This window comes from Mus caroli, chromosome X, assembly GCF_900094665.2.
Source record: "Mus caroli chromosome X, CAROLI_EIJ_v1.1, whole genome shotgun sequence".
Taxonomy (NCBI): Eukaryota; Metazoa; Chordata; class Mammalia; order Rodentia; family Muridae; genus Mus; species Mus caroli.
Genome location: NC_034589.1, coordinates 45,627,322 through 45,650,635, shown reverse-complemented (window position 1 = coordinate 45,650,635; position 23,314 = coordinate 45,627,322). Strand labels below are relative to the sequence as shown.

Here is a 23,314-nt window from a genome sequence, read left to right as displayed (position 1 = left end):
CTATACAGAGAAACCCTGTCTCGAAAAAAACCAAAAAAACAAAACAAAACAAAACAAAAACTTGGACCTCAGTTTCATATTTTATATTTTTAAGAGTTCATAATGGACTTAGATATGTTCAGAGTAAAAACACACGCAAAAGAAATAGGAAACAATCCTCAGGTCCCAGAGCCTAGTCTAAAAGCTCTTAGACAAAGTAGTACAATGTTGAGTTTCATGAACGAATCAATAACTTGTACCAGGTCAAAATGTGAAAGATTCCATGGGTGATGTGGTACTCACCTTTAATCTCAGCACTAGGGAGGCAGAGGCAGGCAGATCTCTGAGTTCGAGGCCAGCCTGGTCTACAGAGTGAGTTAAGGAAAGTCAGAACTACACAGAGAAGCCATGTTTCAAAAATCAACCTCTCCCTACTCATCCCCTTAAAGCACCAAGGATGTATTTTATATGGGGGCTGGAGAGATGGCTCAGTGGTTAAGAGCACTGTGTGCTCTTCCAGAGAATCCAAGTTCAAGTTCCAGCGCCCATATGGCAGTTTAAAGCTGTCTCTAACTCCTGGTCCAGGGGATCTGAATTCCTCACACCTGTAGGCAAAACACAAATGTACATCAAATAAAAATAATTTACTTTTAAAAATGCAAAAAGATTGCAGGAGAGAGTGCCTGTAGTGTCAGTGCTTGTAAGGTAAAGTCAGGAGAATTGTGTAATGGAGGCCAGTTTGAGCTGTTTAGCAAGACCCTGTCTCACAAAAACATTTTTTAAAATGTGAAAGGTCCATGTTGAGAGAGTTTTTTTTAAGACCAACTACAGAATTAGAGGAAATATTTGTAGTGATGTGGAATCAGGTGTGGGGGGGAGTCCAGTTAGAAAATGGGCAAAAGAGATGAAGTTAGATTGTTAGATTTCAGCGAAGAGGCAATGTGGATGGTAGCTCAGTCAAAAGACCAGTGTCATCAGGGAACTACCAACTGAGACCACAGTGGGACATGCACATCTACAAGAGCTAGAATCAAAACCAGTGACAATACCGAAGGGCAAGGAGAATGCAGAGAAACCGGATCTCTCAGACGTTGCCGTGGGAATGAGAAATGCTACAAAAACACTCTGAAAAACAGTTTGGCAGTTTCTTACAAAACTAAACATGCAATTACCATAGGACCTAGTAATCCCACTCCTGGGCATTTATCCCGGAGAAATGAAACTATATCCACATTAAATCTCACACATGAATGTTTATAGAAGCTTTATTTGTAATAGCAAAAAAAAAAAAATTTAAACACCCCAAATGTCCTTTGACAGGTGACTAGTTAAACAAACTGTGGCACAATTAAAAGAAAGAACGAACGACAACTTCGAGCAGCCTTGAGGGTATGCTCTGGAGTGGCAAAATTGTACAGCATTCTTCACCTCTGCCTCCCCCAGCATAGAGAACTTGCTATTCCGTCCCTTCTGACTCAAAAGACCATTTGTCAAAAAGACGAACTCCAGGTGATTTCAATTTTGTGGCAATAGATTCCAAGTGAGCATCTCTAAGGCAATATTTTTTAAATGTTATCATTTATCCCGCATGGACAAGACACACACAATTCCAAGATGACAGAGTTTTCATGCACTGCAATTCCTGCCCCTTGACTCGTTTTCAAAGACAAAAGATGAAAGCTCCACTGAACTGTGCTCACATGAGGGGAAAGGGTGATCCAGGCTGAGAGCAGAGGCAAAGGAGTAGGAGGAGGAAGAGAAAGATAAAGCAAAAAGAAAAAATGAAGAGAGGCGTGAGCCCCTCTGTAGCTGCTTTGGCCATCCAACTGATATATATTTGGTAGCTTCTCCATCTGCAGCCCCCAACCCTGAGTCTGGCAACTGCTGTCTCTTCCTGAGGACGTTGGCTTCCTGTTTTTCATCCTGATAACACTTGAATCTAACCTTCCAGTATTTATTGGATCTGTAATTTCAAAAGTGCACGGTGAATTTTATTCAATGTTCAAGGATGTGTGTGATCCACTTAATGTCTGTGTCTCACTTGGAACTGGAAGACCCATGATGTTGGAGCTTTTTAGTCCCCTTTTGTATAATACCAGCACTTCACATGAGGAAGGGACTTAGCACATGGAGGCCAGGGATGGGGATAGCAAGATTCTAACAAAATTAAACTGTTACTCCGAGGAAGATGAACTTTAACTTTTATTTGTTTTCTCTCTTAGAGTAGGGGAACATTGGCTACCCCACTTATCACAGTGGATAAGGCTGTAGATTTAGGGAATATCCTGGAATAAAGAGTTGCTCAGCTTTTTCTCCAGGATTAATGATAATAAAGTCATTCCTTCCTGTTTTTGGAGTCTGAAGGTCCATTGTTCATTCCTTGAGATATAAAATCCCAAGCCCCGAATGTGCTTCCTAGAACAATGTGCTTCGTAGAATAATCGGCACATGTGTCTATTATTGAGAAATAGCGTTTTCTTGCCACCTACCAATGATCCCTTCAAATCACCCAGGGGAGCGCTGAGATTGGTGGAAACATTTGCTAAGTTAGAGGAGTACCTATACAAGCTTTTGAAGGACTAGTAGTGGGTATCAAAAATCTTGGTTTGTGTCACTTTTGGGGGAAAATATAAAGGATTTGAGAGATGATATCCTTTCTCCACTGGACTTGGACCTCGGTTCCTAAATGCTCTTCTTCATTCTTCTGCTGGTTTCCTAACCCTTGTGCACATGAAAGCCTTCCTGCCAGCCAGTTTAGAAGTCCAGGCTCTTCAGTAGAAGTAGTTGGGGGGAGGGGGCTCGCCCATGTTCTAGTGCAGTACATTTCAGGAACAAGCCCAACCTGTTTAGCCTTTCACATAGCAGCTTGTCCTATCTTCTCAGGGCACCAGGATTCATCCCCGAGCCACCAAAGCTCTCCCCTCCCCAAACACACCCACCTCCTACTCGATCTAACCCATTAAGGGACACCAGGTCCTTTCTTTCTCTTTCTAAGTCCCACGCTCAATCTCCACATTACAGTGAAAATTGCTCTTCTCACACCTGACACTGGAGCTGTTGTTCAAGTCTCTCTTGTTCCCTCAACCTGTCTTGTCTGGAATTAGCTTTTCTCCTACATTCTCTATTAATTCAGCTTTGTCCCTAGCTGCTAGCCGCTGCTCTTGGCTGAATGGGTCTCTTCCCTGAAGTGTCTCCCACTCAGTCCCGCCAACTTCTGTTTTCTCCATCCTTACACAGTCGTTAGGTTTGTGTCATCTGTTGATGCCATGTCTACCTTGGCCTGATCCTTTTCTTCATAGTGCCCTCATAGGGTAAATGTCTGAGTCCTGGTCCCTAACCTCCCTACCCCAATCCCAGCTCACCCAAGCACTGGTCCTTTGCCTATCAGCAATTTGTTATGGATTCTTGGAGTCTCCTTGGTCTCTACTGCATGGACAGTTTGACTCCAGTACACAGAGAACAGAGGAGAGGGTATACCTACTTAGCCTCCCTAGTTAGCTGAATTCTGATGCTTGTCAGTGGCTGTATTTGACAATTTGTTTTAGATTTTAAAATATATATGGAAGCCAGGCATGGTGGTTCTCCAGAGACAAAGGCAGATGAATCTCTGTAAGTTTGAGGCCAGCTTGCTGCATACCAAGTACAAGGCCAGTCAGGAATATACAGTGAGACCCTGCCTCAAAAAATGAGTATTTTATAAAGAACTAGAAGAATAGGATCTGAAGTTTCTTGGCACACACACACACACAATGATATACTACTTGCCCTGAGTTGACAATCATATATTTATATACACACATGGAATTATATCACATTACATTTCATAAGTATGTAAAATTTAAGAAATAATCCAAAATAAAAATTATAAAGTAGCAGACCAAAATAGTGGCAAATTTTAGAATGAGAATAGTTTTAGCAAAACAGCTAAAGCTAGGCTAGTGAATCAAATCAGAACTAAAAAGAGTATATCCAGGGGCTCCTTTCAACACTGTTCTGTGTCCACACTCTGAGAAGGGGCACGGGGACCAGAACCTTACAAATTGGACTTTTCTGGGAACAACCACATTTTTTAGGTAGGGAGGAAAACAATACAAGTTTATAAAAACAGGAAATATGTTGACAGGTTTTTCTCCCTACATGAAGCTTGCCTCTTTTTTTTTTTTTAGGTTAAAGAGGGAGAAGGAAAGAACAGCCTAGATTTCGAGTCCTTATTCCTTCTCCACCTTGCCTGCCTCATTGAAACCTAGTATGGCTCATAAATAACCTGAGGAGGGCTGAGAGTCCTAGCAGGGGCCATCCAGATGAGCCAAGCCCTAGGATGGGAAGAGATGAACAGGAGTTGGGAAGGATCCTGGGCAGCTCCAACAACTTCACCTCTAGCCTTTAACTGCTTCTTTTGTTCTGTTTCTAACTGAACCTCGGACCTCCCACAAGTAGGCAAGCTCTCTACCAGTGAATATTGCCAGCTTTCTTTTTACTTAAACAACTGAGACATAGTTCCCCAGGATGTCTAGCCAGGCCTTGAACTCACTCTATGACCCAGGCAGGTTTGTGAAATTAGGATCCTCCTGCCACAGCCTTCCCAGTAGCTGAACTAATTTCGGTACTAGGCCTGGAAGTCTCTTTCAGTGAAAATGGCTTGGGCAAACTGAGATATTTAATGCCCCCTGCCCATAGTTAAGTGGTAGAGCATTTGCCTAGCGTGTGTGAGGTTGAGGGTTCTACTCCCAGCACTGCAAAGAGAACAAAGTTAAATAACAGAGTAAGACTACCCATTCCTGAAGCAGCTGCAAGGGCAGATCTCATGAGTTTGTGACATCTCTTGGGAGAGGACCAGCTAGGGAAACCACTGATCCAGCTTTGAGTTTAGTTCCTTAGTCGGGTGTGACCTGCTTGGCCAAGCCATTTAAGTCTCTGGAGTCCTTGCCGCCCACCCACACACCCACACACACACACAAAATGGAGCCTGCACTTACATTTGCTCACAACGAACTTTAAAATATAGAAGTTGATGAGCTTGTTTACTAAATAAATATGTGTGTTTGGATCCATCTCTCTCGCAGATGCCTTTTCCCCCTCCCCTGGCGGAGGGCTTCAAAAGTACAGTGGACTGTGGGATAGGAAAATGCGAGTTATTGGTCTTCTTGGACTCACAAATTATTTACAGAACACAGGATTTACAGTCAGGAAGTTTTTTTTTTTTTTTTTAAACAGAAACGGGCAAATCCTAGATGTTCTCTATGTATACAAACCGCCTTCTCAACAGTTATGAAAGGACATTTTAAACTTTAAATGAGAGCCCTGTTCACGGGACTTTCTCTGCACTGAATTCCAATCAAAGCATCACATTGAGAGCTGGGAGATCCATGGAATCACCACCACCTTTGGGTGGCAACTTTTCCTCAGCCATGCTGTGACTCGGGAAGTAGGCAAGGGCCCTTCTTTGAATCCATGGTTCACTCTCTGAACTTTTTGTACGTCTAAAAGGCAGGCATTAACTTGTAACAGACACCAGCGGGTAGAATTCTCCCCAGGGTCCGGTCAGCTTGGATGGTTCTATACAGAAGTCCAAGTTTAAACTCTGCCCTCCATAGAAGTCATCCTGTTGAAGCAGCTGTTCTCCACCAGCTGCCTAACCAACTGCCATCAGGCCAAAATTACCCCACCTCAAGGTCTCCACCTCAGGACATAATAAACACACTCCCTGGGGCTCCCTCTCTGACCCGTGAGCTGCAATTACCCACATTAGAAGTCAGCTCCACTCTTCAGCCATATTTTTCTATTTTAACAGCTAAGGGGCAACCTTCAGATATCCCTCACTCTCTGCACATGTGGAATGAGATAAAACAGAAACGTTTGCTGAGTCAGATTCCCAGAACTAGATCCAGCCAGAAATGATGTGAATGTGGAACCAATCAAGAAGTTACATGTGTTACAAAGGGCTAGCTTAATGGTTCTCTTTAAAATAGTTTTTAAGGTTTCCAACTGCAGCCTGAAGAGTGGAATTCTCACCCTCTATTCCCAGTTCCTTGTTGTTTTTATTTGGAGAGAGGATGTTTTGCAGAATTTGTGGGTAAAGGGGGATTGGGGTGAAACTGAGGTTAAGAATTCATAGGGAACAAGAGGTAAAGAATGAAGCCATTGCTCCTGTGTTGAGAGGTCACCATGCAGGCAATTCATTAAATGTATAGTAATTTTCCATCCCTGCAGTATGAAAATCAGCACATCCAACAAAATATTTCACACCTAGGCAAAGTCAAACCCATCTTCTGTGTGGCCCTAAGTGGTAATTTTCGGGAAGGAAAACTTATTTGAAACAAATGTCAGAACAGAAATGTTGCTTAGGAGGGACATAGAGAAGCCATAGCACTTAAGGTTCATAACTATCACCTACAAAGACCTCAGACCCTCTGAAGGTTAGCGTGCAGGTCCAGGGTTTGTGTTTATCTACCTGTGTATATAGGTGTCTTCTCTTGTTTGCTTTCACGGCAAAACCTGGTGGTAATATTTCTTTCATATACTACATGAAAAATCAAAGTAAAATAATGGATCCATTGTGTAGCACACTGCGGCTTGGTGCCACAACAAGAGGAGGATCTCAAAATGATGGTTGGGTTAGATCTGGATAGCCACTGAGGAGCTTTCTGTAGCCAACAATAGAATGAAGCTCTGTTTAGGACCCACAGCTAAAAAATGCAGGTACTCTGAACCCAAAATGGGAGCTCCTAAGTGTCTGTGTTATCTTGAATGGAACTTGTCAGGTTTTGCTTGTTACACTGGTAAAGGGAAGGCGAGCCTTGGGGCTGGCTGCAACACCTAGCTAGCTATGAAGCCCCCGCCCCCCTCAAAGAGAGAGAGGTGTCATGGAGGTACTATGAGGGAAAGTTGCCAAAGTGTCAGACTCTCTTCCCGGATGCCTGCCCGCCGTCTTTTTTATTTTTTTTTTCCATTCACTTATACATACATTCCTGTAGTGTTTACCGAACACCTATTTCAGGCAGGAGCCAGGGCAGGAGTATACAGAAGGCATTTGTTTTCCCCTCTCCCTCTCAATAGCTCTTCTCTCCTCCTCTCTCTCCTCATAATTCAGTGGTAACAGGGCTGGATGGAGTAATATTCAAAATTTGTCCCTGTAGGAGACATCTGCGCCAGGAATTTCCAGCAACCCCCAAGGAGAGTGGCAGATTGATGAGACTCTAGGGAGTGGAAAGAGGTGGGAGTAGGTGGAGACCTGCAGCCAGCAGTCTGCCTGAGCCCACTCTATAACTCCCATTGATAAGATACTTGCTCTGCGCCAGGCCCTGTATATGCCACTCCTCATGCACAATCTTACCATCCTCTATAGTCACTCTTATGATAACACCCTGTTTTATATGAGGAAATTAAAGCCAGGAGTTGAAAGGGACATGTCCAGGGCCACATAGGACTTGGTAGAAACTCCACTCCCCCACCCCTACCACTCAAGGTTAACTCTGATATCCTATCCTCTTTGGCTTTGGGTTTTGGTTTTTGAAACAGAAACTTATTATGTAACCTGACCTGGAATTCACTGTGTATCCTGGGCTAGCCTTAAACTCCTGATCTTCATGCCTCAGCCTCTCTGTATGATGAGATTGCAGGCCTACAACCGCACCCCCAGCTTAGTCTTTGTTTCCTTGAGGCCCAGGGTACCTGATAGAGAAGCACTGTACAATGGAGCTACATCCCCGGACAGCCTGAGCTGTTGAAACTATCCAGGCATGGGCAAGATAGTTAAGTACCTGAGTGACTTCAGTGTGTCATGATGATCCTGGAAGGAACCTACACTATTCTTTAATAGATGTATAGCCTTGGGTATTATTTACTAAGCATTACTATCTTCCTATATAAAATAATAATATATATCTCATCCTACAAACCACAAGTTCTAAGGGGTCTCATAGCACAATAATAATTGATAGTGGTAGGGATAGTGAAATGAGATCATAAGCAAAAACTACTTAGTATATTTCCTGATGTGTGAGTTCTGCTTTGATGTGCAATTAGTTACCTTTTTTATACTTAACAAAAAATAAATTTAATTACAGAAACACTGGTTGAACCTTTATATCTTAGAAACTGTACTAAGTAAGCTAGGTGTGAAGGCTCTTGCCTGTAATCACAGCACTTGTGGGGCAGAGACAGAAGGATTGCCGAAAGTTCAAGGCCTGCCTGAGATAGTCTTAAATTGCAGTCATGTGTGTCCCACAAGGTGACTTCATTCACTGTCTCCTCCTTATCAATGTCATTTCTCATCCTCCAAATCTAATCAGCTAGATCTGGAATTCCCAAGATCATGTGTATATATAGGGCAATCCAAACAAGGGTATTGCCAGGTCTAAGTTAAAAGTCACCCTTGTATGTTCACAAATTCTGAAACACACACACACACACACACACAAGAAGCCATACTGCCAATCCTTGTACTTAAAATAGCAAATTGTGCTTACAACTTGTTTTTTTTTTTAACAAATAAATAAATAATAAAATACCCACAGGTCTATCATCACCCATGAACAAAATCCCCCAAAGAGAGCCCAAAAAAGAGAATTCCTCCATGGAGATCCATTTCATTTCATAAATAATAATGAGATGGCTCTTTGCAACGTGTTCTTGATTCCTCTGTCCACAATTCCCTCGATTTTTTTATTCAAATTTTCCTCCCTCATTCTGTAGAACAGCCATCACCAAAGAGCTAGGGCAGCTGCCATTGTGTGCCAAGAGATTGTCGTGCCATTTTCCAGGGGTATCAAAAACCAAGGAGTGTCAGTTACCTCCACATCTCCTATCTGGGGTCATGCCCTGTGAGAACTTATTCTATTTCAGCTTCTACTTCTAGGCTGTCAGGGGGGAAAATGAGCACCTGCTTCAGTCACTGCCCCAGTATGGACACACTAATCCCTGGCTTTACGAGGGGTTTGCCTCCCATGCAACAGAGCCAGGCTCTTCTAATGGGCCAGCGCTTCTGGTTTTAATACCCGAGTCTTGATTTCTAACAGGTGGGTGCCACAGTTGTTCTGCTTTTCGTATGAGCCAAGTTGATGGCTCAAACAATATGCAATTCTTCATAAAGAGCCTGTGAAGCCACGAGATGCTCTTAGTGGGGGTGGGGAATCAGCTCAACCCCCACCCCCACCCCAACACATCAAGCTAGTGATTTTGACCAGGAATGAAGAATTTCCCAACCTTGCAGCTAGCTTTCTTCATCCTGGAAGAAAGTAGATGAATATTTTCTCTCTCTCCCTCTCCCTGTCCCTCTCCCTGTCCCTCTCCCTGTCCCCCTCCCCCTCCCCCTCCCTGTCCCTCTCCCTCTCCCCACCCCTCTCTCAGCATTATAATGTATGTGAAAATCACAGTGATATTAGAGCACCAGAGCAGCCTAGCTCTGGATATGTAGAATGTGGCACTAATGAGGAGTCACCCACTGACTGACATTAGGCTGCTGATGCTACTGCTTGCTCCCTTCCCTCCCATCCAGGCTCGTTCTTCAGTGATACAGCTACCTAGGCTTGGTAAGTGAAGTCCAGAAGTCTTTATAGAAAGACATGATGAAGTCAGAAAGAGGCGTGGTCCCTGTCTCCAGTGTAATAGGGATGATGATATTGTCTTCTTCCATGAGAACTATAAGCTCATAGAATGTGTGATAGCCCTTTTTGCATCAGGAAAAGTAGTTGGGTAAATGGACAGGCAGTTTCGGAGTTGTCATATCTATGGCTTTGTATACAAGTCAAGTGGGTTTGTATTACCAAAATATAATGGGGGCCACTTAGGAGACTGCTCAGTTAGTAAAGTCTTTCTTGTACAAGCCTGAGAACCTGAATTCAAATCTCCAGGAGCCATGTAGAAATCTGGCTACGTAGAGTGCCTAGAATTCTAGTGCTGGGGTGATAGAGATCGGAAGATCCTAGAGTTTGCTAGATGGCCTGTCTTGCCAAATTGATGAGGTTCAGGTGCAGTGAAAGGCCCCATCTCAAAAATTAAGATGGTTGTCAGTTGAAGAAGACAACCAATGTTGATCTTTGGCCTCCACATGCATATGCACATGTACACACATTACAGACACACACAATAGAGATAGATAGATAGATAGATAGATAGATAGATAGATAGATAGATAGACAGACAGATGGACAAATGAGTTTGGAATGCCTGAATATCTCACATGTTCCTGGGTTCATTATATTCAAAGTATGCATGCAGACCATGGAACAAATGTGTTCTGTTAAAATAGGGAATGGCTTCTTTCTCTCAAAGTCTCTAATATGAGGAATGATAAAATAGAAAGTGACCTAGAGTTGTCTACACTGTAGCTTTGCATGTCTGCCTCTCCTTTATTGCCTTTGCTTTTCTCTTCCCCTGCTTAAAAAGCTCTTAGCTTCCCTAACACCAGAGAGTTTGATATCCATAAACAAGCTATAACTCTCTTTCCCTCCTGTATGTCTGTCTGTTTTGAGATCTGGTCTCTCTATGTAACTTTGGTCTAGAACTCTATGTAGATCAGGCTGGCCTTTAACACTGAGATCTGCCTGCCTCAGCCTCCCAAGTACTGGGATTAAAGGTGCACACCACTGTGGCAGGCCTTTTTCCTGTGAGTTTGGCATATTCTTCCCATCTTGTCCTTGCACTTACTAGCTTTGTATCTTAAAGTGAGTTTCCTTACCCATCTAGCTCTCAGCGTCTTCTCTAAGGTGAGCCTAGTAGCAACCATACATAGTGCCTATCACACAGGGCTATCGTGGAGGGTGTATAAGATTGTGCATGGAGAGCCCTTGCTCAGTGCCTCAGTAAGTCTGTCTCCTTCCTTCTGCAGTGGAATGTTTCTAAAATCAGGAAAGTATCTTTGAGGAGCAGCCTTGTATAATGTCGGACTGAGTTTCTGTTTCTTTCTTTCTTTTTTACAGCCTTTAGTAGTAAAAAAAAAAAAAAAGAAAAAAGAAAAAAGAAAACTTTCTAAATAAGGAATTATAGATATAGCACATGGGAAGGTCCTCTAACTCTGTACAAGACAAAATAGTGAAGTTTCAGAATAGCCTGTTCACTGCAAAGTCCCTTTAGCTCTTGCACTACAGCAGATGTTGTAACCTGGTGGAAGGTAAGCCATATTGGAAATTAAACAGCACCCCCCCACACACCATCTCCTTAAACCCAACCCACACATGGTGGGGTAGATTTAAGAGCTGGCGACTTGGCATGAGGAAGTGCTGGATTTGGTGGGAAGAAAGAGGATTCACAAAGAACTACTCAGCCTTCTCAGAATTGGGGATCATTTGTTCCTTTGGGAAGTGGATGCTCTCGGTTTGAGCATCTGCCCTTGCTGGAGAGTCTCAGCAACTGTCCCATCCTTTCTCAAGTGCCTGGTTTTGAGGAAAGGAGGTTCAGCTTTCTAGGAAAATTCAGCCTTATACACACCTGAGTCTGTTCTGGCTGGCCTAGGGTAGAGATCTCGACAGAAACCCTAACAATATGCCTGAGATTTTTTTTTCCCAAAGCTCAGTCTAGCAAGAAAGCCTCACTTGCCTCTCAATGCCTATGCCACCTCAGAGCTCCTCTCAGCCTTCCACCCTTACAGGAGGTTGCTCCCAGAAGCCCTCTGTGGCTTGTTTTGCTCAGTTTGAATGCTGATTTTGTTCATTCTCCTAATTCAGCCATAAGATGCTAAGGTAGATTCCCCATGTATCTTAGAGCAGTCGTTCACAGGTTAATCTACTTCAGAACTCTCTTCCCATCACAATGATTACCTCATAACAATGGCCTGTGACTGTGGATTCACTGTGACCGGAGAAGGGTACCAACATGCTTGTGGGAAGGTCTGGGTCCCAAATTCATTTTCACAACCATGATCTTGGCCAAAGCTTTCTGCCTTTCTAGGCCCCAATTTCTATGGCATTAGCATGTGATTCCTGCCTTTGGGGACCTTACAAGACAGCTGCAAGCATTAAGAGGGATAAGAAGACACAGTATGCTGTGTTAGCAGAGGGAGAGTTCTATTCAAATAAAAAATATCCAAATTAAGCAAAAATGTGGTGTTCTTGAGAGTTATTGCCATATGTGATCCATATAGGATCAAACAAGCTTTTGTATAAACTCTCCAGATTCTGCAATTGCTTAAAGCCTTGTAAATGAGCATAAAGGTATTTTTAAAGGTCATTATCATTACTCCATTCTTAGTTAAGTAGAAAGTTCTCTTTGAACACTTGTCCTATTGCTATAGAAGGGCCTGATTGGTCTCTAGTTCCAAAGAGAAGAGGAGCAAGCACTAACATTGCAAGACAAACCTTAGCAGAAGGAGCTCAACGACCACACAGTTTAGAAAAGCGATCAATCAGAAATCCCTGTCCTCCCAGGCATGGTGGCCCCAACCAAACTGACAGGGAAAAGATGTTTGGCAAGTTAAAAATAGGTAGGACTTCTTCTTCTCGGTAAAAACCTAAGTAAACGGTGGATTTCTCCCCACGTAGTGGTACTAGTCTGTAATGTCAGCCACTTAGGAGACTGAGGCAGAAGACTCGCAAAGGCAAAGCCAACTTAGGCTACAGAGTGAGTTCCTAGTCGTTCTAGGTGGCTTAACAAGATTCTATCTCCAAATAATAAGTAAAAGGAAGACTTAAGAGCTGGAGAGATGAGCCAGTAGATGATAGAAGCCTTAATACACAAGCACAAGGAGCAGAGTTAGGAGCCCTAGCATCCGCATAGAGAATGGGGCAGGCATGGTGGCCACCTATAATCCCAGCACTCCAGAGGCAGAAACAGTGATCTTAAGAGCAAGCTGGCTAGCTAGACTAGCTGAATCAGTAAGATCCGGGTTCAAAGAAAGATGCTTCATAAACAGAATGGAGTGCGATTGAGGAAGACACCTGATACTGGCCTTCACAAGCATATACAAACACACACACACACACACTGGGTGGAAGAGAGTGGATCCCAAGTTAAAACTTCACACAGAGGAAATGAATTGCCTCTTCAGCCATCATAATAAGTTGTCATTCTTTCTTAACCTGGAAGCCTACATAGGAAGCCAAAGGCCCTCAGCTCCTAACCAGCCTTTCCCACCTATTTTTGAAGCAACATTTTGTCTCTCCTGCCAGGATCCAAGACCAGCACCAGCAGCCCTTATGCCAGGTCTCTTTCTGTTTGGCTTCATTTCCTGTTGTCTCATTAGCTTTCTCATTCAAAATGGAATTTAAGGTTGGAGGAAGTTATAAAATCCAACCTTTATAGTTGCAGGCTTTTTTCTCAGGAAAGGGGTATGTCTGTTCAACCGCTGGGAAAAAAAAATACAGGTATTATTTTGTTAGTACTACAAATAAGATGGCTTGAGGCATGGAACTTTATTGTCTCCCAGTTGTAGAGGCCAGAAGCCCAAGATCAAGGCGTGAGTGGGGCCAGGATGTCTGAGAGCCCTAGGTGGTGAGGGGCTCAGCTATGTAGTTCTGGTACTTGTCAACGATCCCTGGATTGTAGCTCCAGCATTCCAGGATGTGGCCATCTTCTCCTTGTGTGTCTTTGTGTTATCTTTTCTCTGCCCATACCTGTCTCTGTGCTAAAGTTTCTCCTTTTAAGAAGATATCATCAGTCACATTGGATTAGAGCCTACCACTATGATCTCATTTTAACTTTCTTGCCTCTATAGAGACCCTACTTTCAAATAAGGTCTCATTCTGAGATACTCTTCATTAAGATTTTGATGTATCTTCTGGGGAGGAATGCAATTGAAACCATATGTTTTGTAGATGAGTGATATGGACGCAAAGACTTAACCCTTGAAAAAAATTCCAAATAAATTATCATTTGGGGTTTTTTGCCTTTGATTAGGAGAAGATTATCAAGGAGCCAAGAATTTACCCTTTGTGTTATTCGTAAAATAATATTATATATCATATGTATATATTATCAAATATGATAATGCAATAGAGGGTCCTTTCATTTTTTTATTTTATGTTATTTTATTGAGACAACGCTTCACTCTGTAGCTCTGGCTATCCTTAAACTTGTTATGTAGTTAAGAGACCAGCCTGACTCTTCCTTCAAAATGCTGGGATTAAAAGTATTAAATAGAGCCGGGCGTGGTGGCGCACGCCTTTAATCCCAGCACTTGGGAGGCAGAGCCAGGCGGATTTCTGAGTTCAAGGCCCGCCTGGTCTACAAAGTGAGCTCCAGGACAGCCAGGGCTACACAGGGAAACCCTGTCTCGAAAAACCAAAAAAAAAAAAAAAAAGTATTAAATATATTATATATTTATTTTAGTGTATATATTGTATAACGTAAATAATGAACACAGGTTCAACCTATTGTATATACATATGTGCTTTCCTGTATATATGTTTTAACCAAATAGTGATTTCAGGAAGAAGGTACCAAACCAAGTCCCTGTTATATCAGAGTCTAGATCAGGAGTATCACACTGAGTTCAAATCATTGCTACATAAAATATGGAGGAGAGTGATGAATAGTGATATTTGCCAGTGAAATACTATACTTTATGTATTATATAGGATTATAATTGTATATATATAATTATAATATAGAAATACTATACCTTATGTATAATATAGGATTAAGTCTGAACACTTTTTTTTTAAAAGATTTATTTATTTATTATATGATGAGTACACTGTAGCTGTCTTCAGACACTCCAGAAGAGGGCACCAGATCTCATTACGGATGGTTGTTAGCCACCATGTGGTTGCTGGGATTTGAACTCTGGACCTTTGGAAGAGCAGTCAGGTGCTCTTACCCACTGAGCCATCTCACCAGCCCAAGTCTGAACACTTTTGACACTGCTCAGAAAAGGGAAACTCAAACCAAACCTGAGATTGACCACAGAGACTTAGCTCACTTTGCATCCAGTTTCCCAGGACCTTGGGAGGAGTCTGGTCTCGCCCTCTATGCTTGGATCTGGCGTGAGCTTGTCCATCTGCTTTCAGAAGGAACAGTGTGAAAGGCTGTGGCTGTGGTTCCTTTTTTAGCTTAGAAAAGTTTTAAGTGACCCCAGAGCCCTACCCATGTGCCCGAATAATCCCACTGACTACAGCAGGACCCTTCCATGGACGGACCTGAAGCTTCTGGTTCGCATTATACTGCCTCTTGAGAGCCAAGACAGTGTGACTTGGGCTTGAGAATTTCTTTGTTTTTTCCCCTGTATAAAGGCTAAAGGAAGAAAGACTTCTACTTTGTCCTCTTTAGGGGTTGGTTCATCACAGGGAATTGGGGAAAGGGGAAGAGGTATACAAGGAGTGTCACCTGCATTTGGGATAATGGACAATGGAACTATCAGTCTAGGAAGATATAAAGTCTTTATCATCAGCAAGCCAAGCAGGCAAGCCAATGAGCAGAAGCTATGATCTCAAACTACAAAGGCTCTCCCACTATTACAAGCCTTGAAGTGAAATATTGGGAAAGGTGGTGAAGGGGATAGGGAATTAATTAAATTCGGGTCCTTAGGGTCTAGACAAGGAGGCATAGGGACAGGTAATGATTTCTGATAGTCTTATGGGCCAAGAATTAAGGATAAAAATAAGTAGTAGGGATCAAAATGACATGAGAAAGAGATGTGAGGCTTTCTTTCCATCTGAGGGGTGTACTCGTATCTGTATATGTGTGCTCATGTGCCCACATGCACATATACATTCATGGTTTTCTTTTCTCCCAATGTCTCAGCCATGGCCAAAGCCTCTTTACTTTCTGTAATATGTGCACACACCTCCCAAATTGTAGGCTCCCTAAAGTTGACTGACAGCATTCCTATCAAAAGAACCTTTCTTCTAAATCTTCTCTCCCTGTCAGGAGCCAAGAGATGGCAATTGGCCCCAGCCAGGATACATACACATGTGCCACGTGGCCACACTCTGGGTAAAGCCAAGACACATAGTAGCTTTGAGTTAGGGAAAGATGCATGCCAGTTAGGTCAGTTAAAAATCAACCAGACAGCCTATAAAATCAACCATGGTTTGACTTGGACATAGGCCACTCTTAAGAGGCTATATACATGCACCCTGCTTTAAAGACTCTGCCCAAAGCTCCCAGTTTTAAAAGGGAACAGCGAATGTTCCTAGCTGGGTTTTGGAGGCTATCTAGAGCCCTTGCTTATTGACACAAGTTGTATCAAGGAGGTGGTGTGGCCCTGGGTGGAGCATCCGATCCAACTCTCTGCCCTCCATAGACTAAGATCCTGAAATCATCTCAAGTGAACTGGCCTTTATTTGGATTCAGTAGCCTTGTAGAGCCTACTAAAGGGTTAAACGTGTGGTCTGGCCTGCTGTGGAGTTGAGAGTCTTGCACAGACACAAACCTACCTTGTCTTTTTAAAATGAGAAGGGACTCTGGGGCTTTGTGGCAAATGGTGTCGTTTTCTGGGGTAGGGAGGAGGGGAAATTAATCTCAAATAAATGATTAAATTAAAACATAAACTGAATTAGAGGCATACATTTGGGATTTTTCCTTACATTTTTATGGAAATTATGAAATACATCCCTATCCCTTTGTTCGACTTTAAAATTAAAACAACTCCGCTTCTCCACATGGGAGGAAAGGGGTTTCTAGGACCTGAGACTTCCAGTTTCCCCTTGTGTATGGCTTTCTGTATTTATTTATTTTTTTTAATTTTATGTTCAGCTAAGGCATGGCTCCCCATTGTTTTGTAGCCTTATTGTGGTTTGATTTCACATTGGACTACTTACCTTTTAGTAACTAAATTCCCAGCCCAGCGAAAAGTTCTCTCTCTTACAAGGAGCCCAGGCTCTTATTTATTTCACAACCTTTATTTGTGTATCAGATGAACCATGACATTTAAACTATGCTTGATAGCTTAACAGATTATAAGAACAAAACCAGATGGCCCAAACAAAAATAATGCTTTGATTGCTTTCAAATTCAACGTCAAAAATTAAAAACAGCTTTCAGAAAGCCTTGACATTTTTTTTCTAGAAATGACTTTGAATCATATATGTATACATGGACCTTCTGACCCCAAATTAGAAGTATATAAAACAAAAATTTAACAATGGCTAGTTAGGAGTGTTTTCCTCTTTCATCTTTTCTATGGCTCCATTTTTTCCCTGCAGTTCCTTTTAGAATAAAACTATATATATGTGTATATATTTAATGGCTGCTTTTTAGTTTAATTTGAACGGCGCCTTTTTAAAGGATCCCGTCGAGGTGTTTTTCTCTATGAAGAAAATGGACTTTGTTAAGCATTAGCAGTTCATAATTCTTCCACGGAAAACGGTGAATAATGTGCAGTTATTTTAGCACTGTGTTTCTTGGGGCTCCCAAACATAACCTGTCCCAGGGTCTTTAGCGGGAGTGCAAGTTCCATAAAAGCACTTATTTCATTTTCTAGCTCACTTTAGTGTACCTTCGGCATGTAAGACTTTGTATTAATAATCACAAGCCTCGCTCTCTTTGAGAACAATTAGCCAAATAATTCTTTAAAACTGGACTATAAGAGTACCCTGATTTTAAAAGGCTCTCTCCCCTTGAGGTAGTATACAGGGTAAAGTTAGATTACGACTGCCTGATCTGCTAAACGATCGAGCGTTCGAAGCACCCAGGTGCTTTTCTCTCTGTGTCTCTCTGTCTCTGTCTCTGTCTCTGTGTCTCTCTCCTTGTTCTGTAGAAGACCCTTTATTGCAACTCTGACTCCTTTTTCTTCAAAGAAGATACAAAAGAATGAGCAAACTTTGTTGCAAATCCAAGCTCTGACGTTCTATTTTCCCGAGCTAATTGCATGCTCTTTTGGAGTTTCCTTTTCCTCTTTGTTTCCCTTTGTTTTGACAACAAGAGTCTGGGAAAACAATATACAAATGATCACTTTGCTGTCTCGAGTATACTGAATTTTAAAAATAAATTAACTGTCGAACCAGACAGCTTCCAGGGGTTTATGGAGTGATCTCTTTCTCCAAACTGTTCTAAAAACAGATGTGGAAGTGTTTAGCTTAATTTCCCTCCCGTTCTCCACGAAGAATTCCTACATGTCTCTAGTGACATCAGAGGAGATGGGCAGACAAAATTCCCACCTGCTTTCTGGAAGATTTGTGTTTTCGGCTTCTCACTGTGCTCAGTAACATCACAAAACTCATTTGCACTTGAGTTTTTGTGTCTTTAGAAAGCTTCGTAATCCAGACATGGTGGCTCATGCCTTTAATATCAGCACTTGGGAAGCAGAGACAGACCCATTTCTTGAGTCTGAGGCCAACCTGGCCTACATAGGAAGTTCCAAGCCAGCCAGCCCTACATAGTAGGCCACTATCTAAAGAAATAAAAAAGAAAAGCATCCTGAAATTTCAAAGTCCCTATATTTTAATCAATATAAGATACACCTAAAGTCTACCTCTGGGCTCCACATGCATACATAGAATAAAACACACACACACACACACACAAACTTGTTCTTCTGGTCTCAGTGAAACTCTGTTTCTTTTAACCAATGTGCCACCTTTTACACTTACACCAGATTCTATTTTTAAGTTTCAGAACACGGGTTCTCAACCTTCCTAATGCTGTGACCCCTTAATACAGTTCCTCGTGTTGTGGTGACCTCCAACCATAACATTATTTCTGTTGCTACCTCATAGCTGTAATTTTACTACCATTATGAATCATAATGTAAATATCGGATATGTAGGATATGTGATATGTGACCCCTGTGAAAGGGTCCTCCCACCCCCAAAAAGGTCATGGCCCGGATTGTGATTCACTGTTTTAGAACTGATGGAGATAGTAAATAGTAAATAACTATATCATAATATCATATTATCCCCCATAAATTATTCTAAAAACATGAATATACTCTTTTCATTCCATGGACGCATTCACAGATTGATAATATTTGAGGAAAACTTTTGGCTATGTACTGACTATATATGCACTGTCCTTGCTATTATCCCCTGAACAGTACTATATAAGTAATCTAGAGATAAGTTAGAGATGAGTGGCCTGACGGATGGGGCTGGGTTGTATGCTTTTTGTATAAGAGAGCTGAGCATCTGCAGATTTGGGTACATAGTGAAGGACAACTCTATCTGTTTTGTTATTCCAGTTGTTATTTTCCATTTTAAATACATCCCCGCCTAACTTTACAAGTAACATTTTCAGCCATTCCCTGTAGAGACCTTGGCATGGTGGCACGCCATCATAGTTTCTCACCGCACCTGAAGGTTACCATTTTGTCTAGTCTGGCTATTCAGGCTGTTCCATGGATTCACTGGCTCCGCTTCTTGGCCTCTAGGATTACCGGCAGCCAAGCAACTTGGTACCTACCTTCTGGAGATCTGGCCCTCCTGCTTACAGCACAAGCGGTTTACCCCGTGAGCCATCTTCCTAACTCTCATTTCATGCATTTTGAATGTAAAGAATTATTCTGAATAGGGGCAGTCTTGGGTAGAGGAAGGGAAGCAAAGGAAAATTTTTGTTGAAGGAACTAGTGGGAAATGTATATGCATAAACCACATTCAAGAAAACAGAAAGTTCCTTGTACTCTGGAACTGCAAGGAAAATAAACACTTTGCATCCAGGTGTTAGAAGAGTTTGCCTGGCCACTCTATAGCTCAGTTCAGGACGGTATGTTCCATAGTTGAGCCCTGTTTCATTAAACCAACAAATCTCAGTTCACTGCAGGGAAAATTTGCAATCAAGGCCAAATCCAGCTCCCATAATACATACTCTAAAACCTGTTTTCTAAGCCCACCTGCCAGAAGCTGGACAGTAGTCACAAGGTGAGCATTCCTGTCTTTGTATTTCCATCCTCCTGGGTCCCCAACTACCCCATTAGCACCAATGGTTTTCGGAGAGTTTAGCTGGAATTGTGCTCGCATCCCCCATCTCTTGGGCTGCTGTGTACAGGTCCAACTAGAGCTGGAATATCTTCAGTCTGGTACCTCCCATCATCTCCCACTTCCCTTCTTAGCCCTTCAGCTGCCTTCGGCCCTGGTAACCCCAGTCTTCTTGGTCCCTTCTCTAGATCCTATGCTGCCAGCTGATCTCAGTTAGATAGGTGTAAGGAAAGCCAGCTCATGGGATGAATTCACACTGTGTGGTGAACGACCTATAACCATTCCCCAACCCAAATGAGTACAGCATGGGTGCACAAACACACCCTTCTCCCTGGTCCCTGCAAAGGGCAGGTAGCTGGGAGAGGATGGCTGCTGTATTTTTTGATGAGGTGTTTTTAGCAAAAGGGAGCATGTCCTAAAATACAGCCTTGAAGTCCTGGGCTCTGACTTAGAAAACCTATTATCAAGTACATTGTTCTCTCCTCCTAATCTCTAGCCTTTCCGTATTAAACATTAAATCAAAGAAAAATACAGTTTAAACTAGTAACCTAATCTGCCTTAATGGTGTAATGTTCTCACATATATTATCCCAATGAGTCCTTCCATATGACCTACTTTCTTAGCAAACAAATTGAATTTTAAAACCTAAGAAAAAGCCTGATGAAATGTTTCAGTGGATAAAGGCTCTTGCTGGCAAGCCTGATGACCTGAGTTCAATTCCTGGAATCCATGTGGTAAAAGGAGAAACTCCTGAAACTTGTCCTCTGCCCTCTGTCCTCTGTACACTTACCTCCCCACAATGAAGTAGAACAAACTTAGCAAACACCTTCGTATAATCAAATATAACAAGTCTAAAAAAATAAAAAACAAAAAATAAACCAAAACAAAAAAACCCTAAGGAGAAATTGCATTTTATCCCTGACAACAACATATTGAAATTTGGCTGAATGGCTTAGCTAAATATGACCAAATTAATTCATCTGGAACTATTATCAGTAGCATTATAAATCATGATGACCAAAAAATTCTCTGATATATTGGGCCATGTTGTAAATCAAAGGAATTTCAGAAAGAAAGAAAATCAGAGAAATTTAAGAAAGGGAGGAAAAGAGGGAGGGAGGGAGGGAGGGAGGGAGAGAGAGAGAGAGAGAGAGAGAGAGAGAGAGAGAGAGAGAGAGAGAGAGAGAGAGAGAGAGAGAGAGAGAGAGAGAGAGAGAGAAAACAAAATAGAAAAATAAAACCAAGAGTAAATAACAAAAATAGCATTCTAAGCCTGGTGTGGTGGCTTACAGTGAAATCCCAACACTTCTGAGGTAGAGGTAGGATTGTCACAGTCCAAGGCCAGAATATACAACATAGTGAGTTACAGGCCAGCCTTGGCTACAGAGTAAGACCCTGTCTCAAAAACAAACAAACAAACAAAAACAAAAACATAATCCCCTAATTGCACTTCTTTTAAAAACTCATAACTGAGCTAACACCTAAGGTAACTTGACTGTTACATTTTTGTGTGTTCTAGAACCCTTCCTGGACGCCTTCTTGCCTCCTGTGAGTCTTCACCCAACCTGCTGCAAGAATGAATCCTCTCAAGTTCCTGGGAGCCATTGTCTTAGTCACCTTCATGTTCTCCAGCTACTCGGAGCAAAACCAAGTGAATGTGCTGTGCTCGACAGATTGGTTCATGGTCACCGTTCACCCCTTCTTGCTGAATAATGATGTGTATGTTCACTTTTATGAGGTGCACCTGGGCCTTGGTTGCCCTCCCAATCATGTTCACCCACATTTCTACCAGTTTCACTACCGCGTTACCGAATGTGGCATCCGCATCAAGGCTGTCTCTCCGGATGTCGTCATCTATAGCTCTGAGATTCACTATGCTTCCAAGGGCTCATCAGCGAGATATGTGATTCCCGTGTCGTGTGCTGCCCCTCGCCGGTCCCCTTGGCTCACTAAGCCCTACTCCGCGAAAGCACCTAGCAACAACATGGGTGCGACCCCGAAGAATGATACTTCCTACCACGTGTTCACCTTGCCAGAGCCTAGCCAAGAACCCAACTGCAGCTGCCCACCTTATGTCTACAGTCAAAAGAGCATGTAAACCCTCCATCAAGGGACAGAGTCTTTGGAGGTCCTTCTTGTGTAGTCATCTGACTGTGCAAATGTTTCTGGGGACTAGTGTGTTCACTCAGATGATCTGAGGAAACCCATATAGTGCCCAGATTTAAGGGCTTCTGAAAATTCTGTTTCTAAGAATGAATATGTAGCATTTTCTACTGTCAGCCAAATAAATGCCTTTACAGCTCTTTTAGGGGAATTTTGGAAAGGGTCAATTCATATATAGCTGATTGTAACTTTTTTTTTTACTATTTTTGTATCTTTTAAAACAATAATAAAATTCTGATTGGCAATAAATTATCAGTTGGATGGTTTTGCTTCATAAACATATATCTCATTTTATCTACGGACCAGGCATTAGTCTAAGTGGTTTGCTAGCATTGGTGCCTGGGTTTTTCTCTCTAGGATGGTTTCCCATCCTTTCAGGTTCCTTTACAAAGCCTTTCCCAAGGGAATCTCTTGCTCTGTATCCATACTTCCCGTCTTCTTGTCTTCTGTTTACCACCACAAAGCTTAGCACTAAGTCTCCCTTGTTTGATGTCCAGCTATACCACTTTTTATGTACAGAAAGGATAAGCTAGTTATCTTCAAGTCTCCATGGTTCTGAGAAGCACACAAGTCACGTTCCAATGCTCCCATGCTAGGTTCCCAAGGCTGAGCTGGATTGTAAACTTACAGTGGTTTGATAACAGCCCTCCCACCCACCCCCAACATAGAAACTATCAGAAACCAGCCCAAAGTGTGGCTGTCCATTAGCTTTCTCAAAGGCTTACAGCAACAAGAGGAAGTGAATAAGTCAACAACTATTTATTATGCAGTGAAACTACATGTAGACCCGCCTCTGGACACCAAATAAATGGTAGTGAGAAGAAAGGGACTCAGAGAAATTGAGGTCGCATAGCTAGTAAGCAAATAAGTAAATAAAGATAAACTCAGATAGTGACAAATGCTATGCAGAACTTCAAACAAAGTGACATGGGAAACTGGGGAGGGAACAGGCCTCTGGGGTCTTGCCATTTGAACTATGTCTTGGATGTGAAGACTGAGATAATCTGGAGAGAAAATATTCCAGATAGTAGAGACATCCCCATTAGCCCTCTCTACAATCTTGTAAAAGAAGTGTTCTTCTCATACCCAGTTTAAAAATAAGAAAATTTTCTTTTTGGAAGAGGCAGGAGGATTGCTACAAGTTTAGACTAATATGATCTACATGGTAAGACCACACACACACACACACACACACACACACACGAGGATGCAGGGGAGGAGGGGAATTGAGACATGGCTGATTAAGAAAGCAGTTCATGCCAGGTGGTGGTGGTGCACACCTTTAGTCCCAGCACTTGGGAGGCAGAGGCAGGTGGATTTCTGAGTTCGAGGACAGCTTGGTCTACAGAGTGAGTTCCAGGACAGCCAGGGCTATACAGAGAAAT

The 23,314-nt window shown here is 42.3% G+C and overlaps 1 protein-coding gene across 2 annotated transcripts in view; it reads left to right on the top strand.

Moving 5' to 3' along the window:
• Positions 1 to 22,178, top strand: part of Plac1 (placenta enriched 1) — a 167,270-nt gene extending 145,092 nt beyond the window's left edge. For both annotated transcript variants that reach the window (XM_021154054.2, XM_021154053.1), the window contains exon 3: positions 21,286 to 22,178. In XM_021154054.2, coding sequence (XP_021009713.1) covers positions 21,343 to 21,864 — 522 coding nt within the window. In that variant the 5' untranslated portion in view covers positions 21,286 to 21,342 and the 3' untranslated portion in view covers positions 21,865 to 22,178. The remainder of the gene's footprint in view (positions 1 to 21,285) is intronic.
• The last annotated feature ends 1,136 nt before the right edge of the window (positions 22,179 to 23,314 follow it).